The 12,569-nt window shown below is 32.9% G+C and overlaps 2 protein-coding genes across 3 annotated transcripts; one reads left to right on the top strand and one right to left on the bottom strand.

The window, feature by feature from the left end:
- Positions 1–2,188: 2,188 nt before the first annotated feature.
- LOC106411731 (carboxypeptidase SOL1) lies at positions 2,189–5,624 on the top strand. 2 transcript variants are annotated; one of them, XM_013852543.3, is made up of 15 exons: positions 2,189–2,458; positions 2,648–2,714; positions 2,793–2,887; positions 2,967–3,022; positions 3,120–3,176; positions 3,255–3,350; positions 3,440–3,562; positions 3,709–3,813; positions 3,918–3,964; positions 4,055–4,180; positions 4,256–4,358; positions 4,454–4,516; positions 4,855–4,938; positions 5,014–5,077; positions 5,182–5,624. In XM_013852543.3, the coding sequence occupies exons 1-15, from the start codon at positions 2,353–2,355 to the stop codon at positions 5,481–5,483; spliced, it is 1,494 nt and encodes a 497-aa protein (XP_013707997.2). In that variant the 5' UTR covers positions 2,189–2,352; the 3' UTR covers positions 5,484–5,624. The 2 variants fall into 2 exon arrangements, with proteins under 2 accessions (XP_013707997.2, XP_013707996.2); XM_013852542.3 differs by having other exon boundaries at positions 2,190–2,458; positions 2,793–2,888; positions 2,992–3,022.
- Positions 5,625–6,371: 747 nt separating this feature from the next.
- LOC106413937 (type IV inositol polyphosphate 5-phosphatase 3-like) lies at positions 6,372–9,723 on the bottom strand. Its single transcript, XM_013854663.3, has 9 exons — positions 9,526–9,723; positions 9,313–9,448; positions 9,119–9,226; positions 8,966–9,038; positions 8,646–8,750; positions 7,683–8,544; positions 7,426–7,610; positions 7,226–7,334; positions 6,372–6,925 (listed from the first exon to the last, which is right to left on the bottom strand). Exons 1-9 carry the CDS (start codon positions 9,589–9,591, stop codon positions 6,581–6,583), a joined length of 1,989 nt encoding a protein of 662 aa, XP_013710117.3. The 5' UTR covers positions 9,592–9,723; the 3' UTR covers positions 6,372–6,580.
- Positions 9,724–12,569: the final 2,846 nt, after the last annotated feature.

Below are 12,569 nucleotides of genomic sequence, written 5' to 3'. Positions count from 1 at the left end.
AATATCCCTAGCACACTCTTGATTCAATTAAATTAAAATCTCAAATAGGGTATGAATATAAGAGGGGTTCGAATAAAGTATGAACAACACGTGTCGTACTCCACCTGAATCTTTAGGATGATACCCCACGGCTTATAGTTAATCATGTCATTTTTAACCTCTGCTAATGATGACTTTACCTACCAAAAGAAAACTCTATGAGTGTGATTGGTTAAAATAGAGTAAATGAGAGAGTATAAGTGGAGGTAATGAGAGGAAAACAAAAGGTGGAAAATAGAGGAAAGAGAAAAATGGAACCTAGAGTAAAAAATTTCTCTTGACTAAAGTAGAGTAATGTATTACTCTAGTTTTACGCTATTGTGGAGTAAATTGATTAAAAACACTTTTCTCTTGATTGGATGATATCAGCATAATACAGCTGAAAAATTGTTTTACTCTAATAGATTATCGCCAGAAGTGCTTTACAGTCAGAGCTAAATATTTGAATTCGTATATTAAGAGAACCTAAACACCGAGCCAAGTTGGAATCAATACTGATGCTTGTCATATATGAGTAAGATCGAGGAGACATAATTGGAGATGATGAGGGGGAAATAAAAATAACTTGGTGAAAACGATGAAGATTAAAGAAATTCATATTAGTATAACTAGTGGCATACATGTGAGAAAATAATAATTTACTAATTTGAAGATACTACGAAAAATTGATTCGTATCCCAAAAGTATTTTTTGTCATAGATTTGTTGAGAGGCGTCATTAATTTGTCATCGATTTTCTGATTTCGGATACATTATCATGGTCTCTATATAGTCTCTGGCTCTCAGCAAACTCACTCAAAAATATCTAAAGGGTAAGGAGTTGATAGCCATAATCAGATATATCGAAGACGTTTTACACGGTAAAGTAGAATCTTCTAAAATCTTGTTCTTGGGTTACCATCATAAGTAAATAATAAAATAGATAATGTTATGTATTTCATATGCTACTTATTCAGTTTTGATAAATGTTTAGTCCTATGGTTTGATTGTTTTTTAAAGAATTCGAGAAAAAAAGTTCATATTTTCGTACTTTCTTTTTGCTACCGACACCTAATACTGTTAGAATACACCTAATGCTACTGTTAGAAAAAAATTGGCAATCAAAGTTTAATATTTATATGGTCCAATTCTATTTAGTACGAGATTTTTTGGAGAGTAGCCAACCCAAAAATAAATTCGTGAGGGTTTAGGTATAAAACGGATAAATATGTTCAGCATTTGGTGACAGATATCTGGCACTAGTTAAGCATCTGGTCTCCAACATAGACATCCAACCTAGCTCTAGTATAGCATATGGCCAAGGAGTGCATTTGGTCCGTCACAACAAATTGGTAAAGGTTACGTGATCTTTGGTTTGGTTTGAAGAGAGGATTGTTAGAATAAATTTACAATCCAAATCTTACATCGGATATTAGACATAAAAAAAAAAAATGTTATATATGATTCAATCCTACTATAAGACATTTTGGGAAATTAACTGATCTTAGAACAAATCTGTAAAGAATTAGATCCAAAGCAACAATATCATATTAGACGGGGAATTGAATATCTGGTAACAAATATTTGGCTCTAATTAAGCATAAAGCTTCCAGCATGAACATTTGGAGTGCATGAATAGAATACCTCACACAATGCATAATGCATCGGGTCATTCACAACAAATATCTCACACAGCCTTTGAATAGAGTATTGGAGCACGAAAGTAAGATTAGTGGAATCCAATTCTCAACGTATGATCATGAGTCCATATTGGAGAGAATATCTCACATCGGAAATATGAAAAAAACTTGGGTAATATATAAGGGACTTGAGCCAATCCGCTAATTGCCAATTGATTTTAAGTTGGAAGCCCAAGAAACTTATCAGTTCATCACCTATTTTTTCAGATGGTAAATACATGTCTTGTTTAAGTGTACTAATCAGTGAATTAACATTTTGGTCTGCTCATTTCTTAGTCATGTAATACATGACTTGTGTAAATTGTATATGAATTGTATACACACTCATGCTAATATCATTATTAGCATTCTTAGAAAAAATAAATTGTATATGAAAATAAATATTGAAAATAACTGGGCCCATTAAGATATAGTAACCCACATACTCAAAGCCCAAACTGTCGTACCTTTGCTTCGATCTTCAGGGTCAACTGTTTAATGCCCACCCACCACCTCCTTCTTCGGTTCTTCCCTCCCTCACTGTTCTCTCTTCATATACCCATCAATGGTGGAGCCCCGAGAACCCGATACTGCTTTAACTACGAATCAAACAGCAAGGAACTGAGATAGAGAGTGTGATCTGCTCTTTTATAGCTATGATCAAGCTCAGATTCGTTCAAAGTCTCCTCTTTTTCACGGCGATCTGCGTTTTCCTTCCGAAGATCGCCGCTAGAGGCGGCCACTCCGACTACATCCAGCCAGGTCCGCCGTAAAAATATATACTTTACGTCTCGCAGATTGATTATTTCCTTCATTGATTGCGCTTGGTTTGAATTGGCATAATGTCAGATATGACATGTAACGGTTCAGACATTAGTTAAGGTTTATGCATAACTGCTGCTTTTTAGTTAATCTTGATTTTTTTTGTTTTGTGTATTAATATTTTATTAGGTGATGGAAATGCTAGTTTTCATGGTACTGCGAGGCACTTATTTGCGCAAGAAGAAAAGCGACCGAGGTAATGTTGTTTGGGTGTTACTGTGATGTTCTTAGTGTCTTGTGTTACTGATAGCTATGTTTTTTTTATTGCATAAAGTGTGGAACTGACTCGAGGGTACATGACGAATGCTGATCTTGAGAAAGCAATGAAAGATTTCACCAAGAGATGCAGCAAGATCTCCAGATTATACAGGTAAATTGATCACTTGGCTGATGTTCTTGATTTAGTAATATGGTGTTGTTGATTTGTGGTTCTTTATTTCTCTCTTTGAGGGTTTTCTGGAACGTCCTTTCAGCATCGGGAAGAGTGTCAATGGGTTTCCTTTGGTAATCCACTTTTCTTACCTTTATCAAAACTGAATCTTATTGTTTTTTACAAAGTGCGTGTCTTAATCTCACTGTTGCCTTGTTTTGCCTTTTATAGTGGGTCATAGAGATATCAGACAGGCCTGGAGAGATTGAGGCTGAACCTGCATTCAAGGTTAAATATCTCTCTGTGATTATCAGTTATGATTCCTGCTGATGAAAGCCTAATTAGTTGAATAATTTGTTCATGCAGTACATTGGGAATGTGCATGGAGACGAACCTGTAGGGCGTGAGCTCTTATTACGTCTTGCAAACTGGATTTGTGATAACTATGAGAAAGATCCGTTGGTAATTGATCTTTCTGCTTCTTTTGTTCTGGATTTGTGAAAAAAAATGTTCTAGGCCTACACTGATATTATCTATATTTTGGTATGCAGGCTAAGTTGATTGTAGAAAACGTTCACCTACATATACTGCCATCACTGAATCCAGATGGCTTTTCAGTCAGGAGACGTAACAATGCAAACAATGTTGATCTAAATCGCGACTTCCCTGACCAGGTGACTTGTCTATTGGTGCTTTTCACTTTCATAAGTACCATGCTCGGAGTAATCATGAATGCTGTCTAGTTTAATTTTATTGGTTTTGGTTGTTCAAATAGTCATTAGTCACGTTTGGGTGCTTTAACACATACCTAATGTCTCAGTTCTTTCTCATAAACGAGGACTTGAGTTTGAGGCAACCTGAAACTACGGCAATTATGAATTGGCTGAGAGAGATACGATTCACAGCGTCAGCTACTTTGCATGGGGTAAGTTTCTAGATTTAGAAGCTTACTTTAAAGATTCTCCGAAGGGTTTAATTCCACAACAAGTTGTAATGACTGTTGCTTGTGAATACCTTGGTTTGTTACAGGGCGCACTGGTCGCAAATTTTCCATGGGATGGTACGGAGGATAAGAGGTAGTTTGCTTCTCTTCAAAATGATTTTTTTTTTTATATAATTGTGTGGTCCCTTGTGCAATGCAATAACCATGTAGCTGTTTCTTACAGGAAATACTATTATGGGTGTCCTGATGATCAGACATTCCGGTTCTTGGCGAGTCTATACAGCAAATCTCACCGTAACATGTCTTTCAGCATAGAGTTTGAGGATGGAATCACAAATGGAGCATCCTGGTATCAACATCTGATCCACTTCCTCTGTCTTCTCCAACAAATCCGATTAGTGCTTTAAGCAAAAACGCTCTGCAGGTACCCAATATATGGTGGGATGCAGGACTGGAATTACATACATGGAGGATGCTTTGAGTTGACTCTGGAAATAAGTGACAACAAGTGGCCTCGTGCCTCAGAGGTCTCTAAGTCTTATATTCATATGCGTTAACCTGTTTCTCCTTGGATTCTATTCTACTAAGCAGTTAGCTGACAGAGTTCGTATCTCTTTTTCAGCTTCCCACGATTTGGGAGTACAACAGAAAGAGCATGCTGAATCTTGTTGCTAGCTTAGTGAAGGTATGCACCGTTTTAATCATTGTTTTTCAGAACCCAAAGTTTTAATCTTGTTATATCATTAATATACTCTCCTTTCCGTTTTGCTAAAAATGTCACACATTAAAAATGGTTGAAATGCATTTATATTCATATTAGTTATATTATTTAACCAATAGTATTTTTGCTAATTAATTTTTTAATGATCAATGCATTTTGTAACTAATATTAAGCTTATTTATTAAATAAGGTATAAATTGCATCGGAATTCTTATATGACTTTATAATATAAAGTGCCTTTGCGTGCATCCTTTTGTATTTTTCTGTCTTTTATTAAGACCCCCCTCCTCTCTCTACATTAGACAGGAGTTCATGGTCGGATCTTTTCATTAGACCAGGGGAAGCCGCTGCCTGGGCTTGTTGTGGTCAAGGGAATCAACTATACGGTAATACTCATATTAACATTGTTTTATGAATATTGTTAGTTCTTCAGTACTCGTCCTAATCCTTGTCCTCTCCAGGTTAAAGCCCATCAAGCCTACGCAGACTACCACCGGTTGCTTGAACCTGGAAAAATATATGAAGGTCTGATGTTCTCTCCTCACATTCAGCTTACAAAATATGTGTGATTATGTTGTTATTGTTGAATACTTTTGCATCATTTTGAGTTTCAATCTGCTGATTTGCAGTCACAGCGTCCTCTCCTGGATATAAACCGAAGACAACAACTGTTTGGTTAGGCGAAAACGCTGTCACCGCTGATTTCATTCTCATCCCAGAAGCAAGTTATGGAGGCAAACTTCTGAGAAGCAGCTGTGACTGTAGCTACGGTCAGCCGTTACTTCTAACGCGCTTTTTCACGGAGACTAATAACGGAATCACGTTTGCGCTTGTGGTGGTTGTAGCTTTCCTCTTCTTTTTGTTGCAAAGAAGAGTGAGATCTAACCTGTGGAAGCAAAGACAATCCTCTAGGAGATCAATAACAGTATGATTAACTCTTTTACTCTAATAAGCAAAAACCAGAGTTCGAACCCCTTTGAGCCCATTCCTCGTGTAGTTGTTGCCCAGTAAACATTTGATATAATATCATACAAGTGCAGAAAGAGTTGTACTATCATGTGTTTTGGTGTTACATCTCATCTCTTACTACCAGAAGTTTGGTGTGTTCCTATCTCGTCTAGAGAACTGAAATGTCTTGATTTAGTGTTTGATTGTTTTTCTAAAAGATAACTAGATTTTGATCCGCGCTTTCAAAGCGCGGGTTTATTATTATTATTTTTTCAGTTAACAAATATTTAGTAAATGTCATATTTTCCTATATTTGTATTTTATTTTACAAAAGACTTAAAATTTTTATCTTTATTTATCGATTTCATTTTAAATGACTATTTATGTTAAAAAAATAAACTTTATTTTTTAATGAATTAAGTTGGTATAACTCTGATAAATTAATTTTATTATGGGGTTAATATTTTAATTAAAAAATTATATACTTTTAATAAAGATTTATACTTTTCAAAAAAATAATTCAATTATTTTTTAAATTATATTAAGAATAGAAAAAAATAATAATTAAGAATAGTTGAAAAAAAATTATTTGAACTTGGACTCAATGGTCCAAAGGAAAAAAAAAAGTGAGAATTGAATCTGATTTTTTAATAGGCCCAAATGGCCCAAAAGATATTTGATTTGGGTTGGATCCAAAAATAATAACCCAATATAGATTTGTTATTAATATTACTTAATTGCCTTTAATGAAACATGCAATGTTAGTGAAGGAAACATGCTTCTAAGATAATTATGACAATAGGATCCTGATTTAATAGTATAGATTAAAAATTGCGTTGACAAATGAAATTTAAAAGTTTAAGCATGAAGCTAAAGATATAATAGGGATTCATGCCTTTATCGGCTTCAAAGAAGAACAGATGAGATAGTTACCATCATAGTAAGCTTGTTATATAAAATGGCATACATCAGATTAAAACGCATCCGAACAATGAATATTACACTGCTAAACTATGTCGTCAATACTTCACATGTAAGACAAACACCCAATTTTAGGTTTCTTCTTTATTTATTCTTGTTTTAAACGACTACGGCCACAAGTGACTCGTCTTCTATCTCAGCATCCGTAAATGTCAACATTCGCTGAAGCTTTCTCGTGGAAAACACCTCGACTTCAGCCATGTATGTTGCTGTAACCGGACGATGATCTGAGAATTTATGCTCGGTTCGGTGGTAATGAACCAACCTCATCCCTTTACCATAAGATAGTATTCTGTCACACCAAGCTGGTTTTCTCAGTGTTGCCTTTCCATTGGCCCCAGTGTACTCCTCTGAATTTGCTTGGTACTTATAGGTAGGTGCAAATTGTAGGGTTCCTTCTGACCATCCGTCAAATGCTCGACCTTTCTTGTATTCCTTTACCAGCTGCAACATATGTTCATTGGTAAAAATGTGTCAAGTTGATTACTAGAGGCTTAATAGTTTTCTAAATATCATATTTGCAAATCTAAACAGAGTTGGCCTTGGATATAGCGAGATAAAACATTGGTAGCCGCTTCTAACATTTAAGTGGCTAATATGTATAATATTATTTGACTGTTAAATTGATTATGAAAAACATGTCTTTGATCATTTAGTTTTCAGTTCATAATGGTTTCACTCCTTATAGTTTTCAAGACCTATCCTGGATCCAACTTGTAACAGTTAAAAAACGTTTATTATTACCTGATCATATTCAAGTAACTTGGACCATTCTTTCTTGGAGATGAGGTCTCTGGTTTTCTCATACGATAAATTAAGCCGATAGTTAAGATCGCCTAACCAGATTATTCTTCTGCAACGAGGTCAAAACAGAGTAAAGTTATAGAAACTTATGTAAGAAAGTTAGCAAAAGAGAGAAAAAAAAGAAAAAAAAAAAGACAGACTCGTGGTCGTAGATATGCTTAGGAAGTCCAAGTGCTGAGACAGAGTGAAAGACTGTTCTTTTATGTATTTCATGAACATCGGAGTTCCTCTTGATCTGATCAACTTCTCTTTCTCCTGCCGTCAAATGAGTGCATATGAAACAGAAGAACGTCTGGTTTATCGACATACTCACAGACACAGCTCCCTGCATACCACACAAAATCACTTTATAAGATTTTGAAACAATGTAACATAATATATGTAATATTTTACATACCTTGTTACCAATATATCCCATGATGCCAACTCCAACAGTAGAGACTCTTACGTTTTGAATGTGTTTTCGCATGCTTCGTTTAACCCAAATGGTCAAAAGGATCCCAACCATTTTCTTACTCACTAGCCTCACATAAGCCGGTCTTCGTTTCCTCTCCATTAGCGACTTCAGGTCCATGGACGCTAGAGCCACTACCTCCGGCGGAATCCCAGTGCAGTGTCCAGCTACAGACTTAAACGAATTGTAAGCCTTGAAAGACTTTAATGTCTGTAAGGAGGTATATGTCTTAATGGACGGCTGTCTATCGAGAACGCTTGATGGTCCTAACATGTTCAAAGGCGGTTCAGGCCAACTTAAACCGATCCTTTCTTGCCCACTCAGCATCCGGTTTAGCGTTTTCATACCGGTTTTAGAGGAATCATCATGGTTCCTCCTCTTCTCAAAGCTATTAGAACGTAAATAGACTTGTCTGTCTAGCTGAGAAGAGAACTGCCTGTTGATCTCAACAACCGGCAAACCGGACTTCAGGTCAACGAGTGTGTTGACTTCGCTGATAACTCCACCGTCATGTTTTAACTCGCTATCTTCTTCTTCTTCTACATCCTCCTCGTCAATAGGGTGAATCTCAACGCCAGAGTCACTATCATTCTCGTACCCTACTTCTTCCTCTATAACATCGTGTGTTTCCTCAAATGGTTTGAATCTCCCTGGAGATGGTGGATCACTGTAACTTTTAACCGCCGAGTGTTTTGGTCTGACTCTGTTCAATGCTTCTCTGATTACTTCTTCCCATTTCGCCACCGGTCGATTATCTTCCCCTCCAAGTATGTTTCCAGCATTCAAAGGTACAACCTCTTGTAAACTTCATACCAAACAAATAAAAAAATAAAAATAAATAACATGAATGAAACAATAATTCCATTATAAGAAACATGAGCATATTGTGAAAATAAAATTGCTTACCCAATGACGTAAATATCAGCAGGAGAATTAATTTCGATCCAGTCATCGATGTCAAGATCAGAAGGTGGTGATGTTCCTCCTACGCTCCACGTACCAACACATACTCTGTACAACAACAAGTTTTCGTTACTTCAATTCCGACATGTTATGTGTTATGTCTCCATTTCACCCAGCAAGATTGAAACAAAAAAAAGAGTAGACTATTTGTTCCAAAAAAACAAAAGAAAGAGTAGACTATAACTTATATATAGTACTACTATAATAAAAATAAATATACAACAAAAATACAAATAAATCTAAAGAAACATCAGAAACTGTACCTTATTTCTTTGTTGTTAATATACTGTGCTCTAAATGTTTCCGAGTTTCTTCTCCTTAACTTCATTGGAGCATCTGATTTTTTTTTTTAATCATACTTAAAAGATTTATTCATAAAATATGCATCTAAAAACTACATATGCAAATGACTCTACCATTGTTAATAAACTCCGCGGCAGCTGCGGCGGCCATGGCATCCTCCCCGTTTTCACATACCCTTGATTGAGTAGATTCACTTCTTCGCGTGCTAGATATTTCACCATCTGTTAAACCGATTTAAACGGCTTAGGTAACCGGAAAAGATGAACCGGTGACTCCTGAGAGAGAGCAAGAAAGAAGAAACAAGAACCTTCATCGGAGCTGGAGTAATAGTTTTCAAGTCCAACGTCGACGTTTTCGGATTCGTCTTCAGTATCGGCACCATAGTCAGGCTCACTAGCACTTCTGTTCAACCACTTCCTCATCACCAGCTTTGCCCATAGTCTCTGTGTTATCAAATCATCCAACACTTTTTTTTGTTCAGAACCAATATTTAACCTTAACGACACACGACGAATCTTACCTGAAATTTCTGACAACGGTAGCTTTTCTTCATCGTCCCGGCAGGTTCAGCAACTGAAGACGACATGAAAATCGTATTTATAGATCTTTTTTTAATAAAGAGGAAAGTGCTGAAACTTTTAAAATTTTGTCTTATCTTGTTTTCTTTTGGTTGAACATTTTATATAAAAAAATAAAAATAATAATAATGGCGTAATAACAATAATTCTTCTCTTGACTTTATGGTTAATTTTGCATTTAAAAAAAGTAAATAGGGATTAATTTTGCATTTAAAATCTCTTATATATTAAAAGAGAAGCATTACAACATATTTTTATAGCCACGTGTTATCACGACAATCATTCTTAGAATCCTTAGAAAAATATGTTGGTCCATATAAATATATAATAAGTTTTTTTTATTAAATTAACCATAAATTAATAATTAATGCTCTTAATTGTTTCCTTAAATAAAAATTACGGAATTACCTAAAATAAAAATCATGGAATTACCTAAAGTAGCTAAAGTATATATGACAATTAATGATTTTGAATAATAAAGATTTGATAAAAAATAGTCTATTCTCTATCACTTTTTAAAATTTTAACTTATTAAAATAAATTAAACAACCAGATTAACTATATAATAAAAATTTAGATATTTTCGTACATGTTATATTTTGAATTTTTAAAAACGACTATAAATGACTAAAACTGTTAAAAATCTAGCATTGAAATTTTTGTGATCCATGGTTTAAAATTTTTGTTATAACAAGATAAAAATGATTACGAAATTATGTAGGAAATCTCATTTAATGAATATAATATATATATGTATATATAATATATATATATTAGTATTTTTTTAAAATAAATTATATACCATATAAAATACATAGTTATTTTAGTTTCGAAATTTGCTTTGAATTTTTTTGATAAACATTTTGAACAAATATTGACAACTTAATATTTAGATTTTAAACTTTGCATTGATTTTTTTTAAATTATAAATTATTAAAACTATTCAACATCCCACAAATGTTTTATTGTTATCAGTGATTTAATTTTTTTTTTATAAAGAAATACAAATGATCAAAAAAAATATGAGTATAAAATATTTTTTAACAGATGTCAATATTAAAAATGTATTATATATCTACTAATAATAGCAATCCCAATTAATTCCAAAGGTTGTGAATCTCACTTATGTTGAAAAGTTGTGTCTTTTCTAAAAGATGTTTAAGGGGTTATATCTTTTCTAAAAGTTTAATGTTGGAAGGTTGTGTCTTTTCTAAAAATTGTCTAAATAGTTTTGCTTTTTTCTTATGATGTAAATACTCAAAAATGTCTTTGTATAATTCTTTGTTTTATGAGATATGTATATGTTAGTGTAATGGGTTAAGTTGATAAGTTGTAATTATTCATATAAGTACCTTTTCAAAAGTGAAAAGTTGTAACTATTCTTATAAGTATCTTTTCAAAATAACTACCTTTAAATTGGAAGAATGTGACTATTCAATTTGAAGAGTTGTGACTATTCAAATTGAAAAGTTGTGACTATTCAAATTGAAAAGTTGTGACTATTGAAATTAAAAAGTTGTGACTATTCAAATGGATTTTTAAAATCTATAAATAGTTTCTGCCATGTATTTCTCAAAATAAAATTTTCACTGATCAAACTAATAATAAAATGGTAGACACAAAATATTCAAGAGGTACGTACATGTTTTTTTAAACTAAAGTACATACATGTTTTGTTAGTCGGTTTGAAGGAAATTCATTAACAAGCTTGAAAAGGGCACTAAGAGTTAGCATTTGTTTGGTTAAAGTTGAAAAGAATACCAACTCAAGTGCATAAAAACAATAATGTAGACTTTCTGCATTATGAGAGTTTGTATATTGATTCACCTAAATAGATTTTTCAACGGTAGTGATAATACGGATGAATTTCTTTTATTGTGGTAAAACCAATAAAACAATAATTAGAAAAAATCGTTAAAGATGCTGTAGAGTCACGAAGAATAAAAAATTATGAATAGTTGCACCTTTTGGTTAATATGTTCAATAATATTATTTGTGTATGCATGAAAGGTTGCATACTAAATTCTAGAATTATAGAAACAGACTTTTCTTGTAGAAACAGTTATTAAGTAAATTGTTTGTGAAAGGTCACAATTTAGGATGCCCAGAAGTGTCAAGTACAAAAAGAGTTTTTAAGTGGATGTTAGATAAATTTGTTAACTTATTATGAAAAAGTTCAATAGTTAATTTTCTGAAAATATATTACGTTTTATCATGAAAGGGTCAGTGAAAAGGTTCAGTAATTAATTTCTGAAAAATACAAATTCTCAATAAATGAACATGTTTTTTTGGCTTAAGTGAATGAGTTTTTAAAAAAAATTTACTATAAAAAAAATTAATGGTTAAACTTATGAAAATATACAATTTTCTGTTATGAAAAGATTTAATGAAAAAGTTCAATGGTTAAGTTTTTGAAAAGATATAACTCTTCAAAGATTATCTTTTGCTAAGTGAAACTATGATGTCATACTCAAGATCTTAATATCAAACCATTAGATTAAAGGTAAAGAATAAACTCCACCGTTAGATTTAGCTTTTATTTTCCTATAAAAATGCTGACATTACAGTTTAGATAAATAGCTTTGTTATTATATATAGAGGCTCCATTGATTCTTAAAAAGCTTAAAAGGTTATAAAAATATTGAAAGATTGTGTCTTTTTATTTTAGAGGTTGTACTGATTTGTAAAAGGTTATCAAAATATTGAAAGGTCTATTTCTATTTTAGAGGTTGCATTGTTTCATATTTTGTCCATTTTCATATTTGAAATTGCTTTGATTTTTAATAGATTATCAAAATATTGATAAGTTATGTCTTTCATTTTAGAGGTTTTATTGATTCTTAAGCGATTATTAAAATATTAAAACGTTGTGTCTTTTCATCTTAGAGAGGTTTCATTAATTTTTAAGAGATTATTAAAATATTTAAGGATATGTATTTTCATAATGATAACGTTTTTCATATTTTGTATTTTTTTTTATTTTTAA

This window comes from Brassica napus, chromosome A2, assembly GCF_020379485.1.
Source record: "Brassica napus cultivar Da-Ae chromosome A2, Da-Ae, whole genome shotgun sequence".
Lineage (NCBI taxonomy): Eukaryota > Viridiplantae > Streptophyta > Magnoliopsida > Brassicales > Brassicaceae > Brassica > Brassica napus.
Note: the sequence above shows the minus strand (reverse complement) of the source record. Positions and strands in the feature narration are given on the sequence as shown.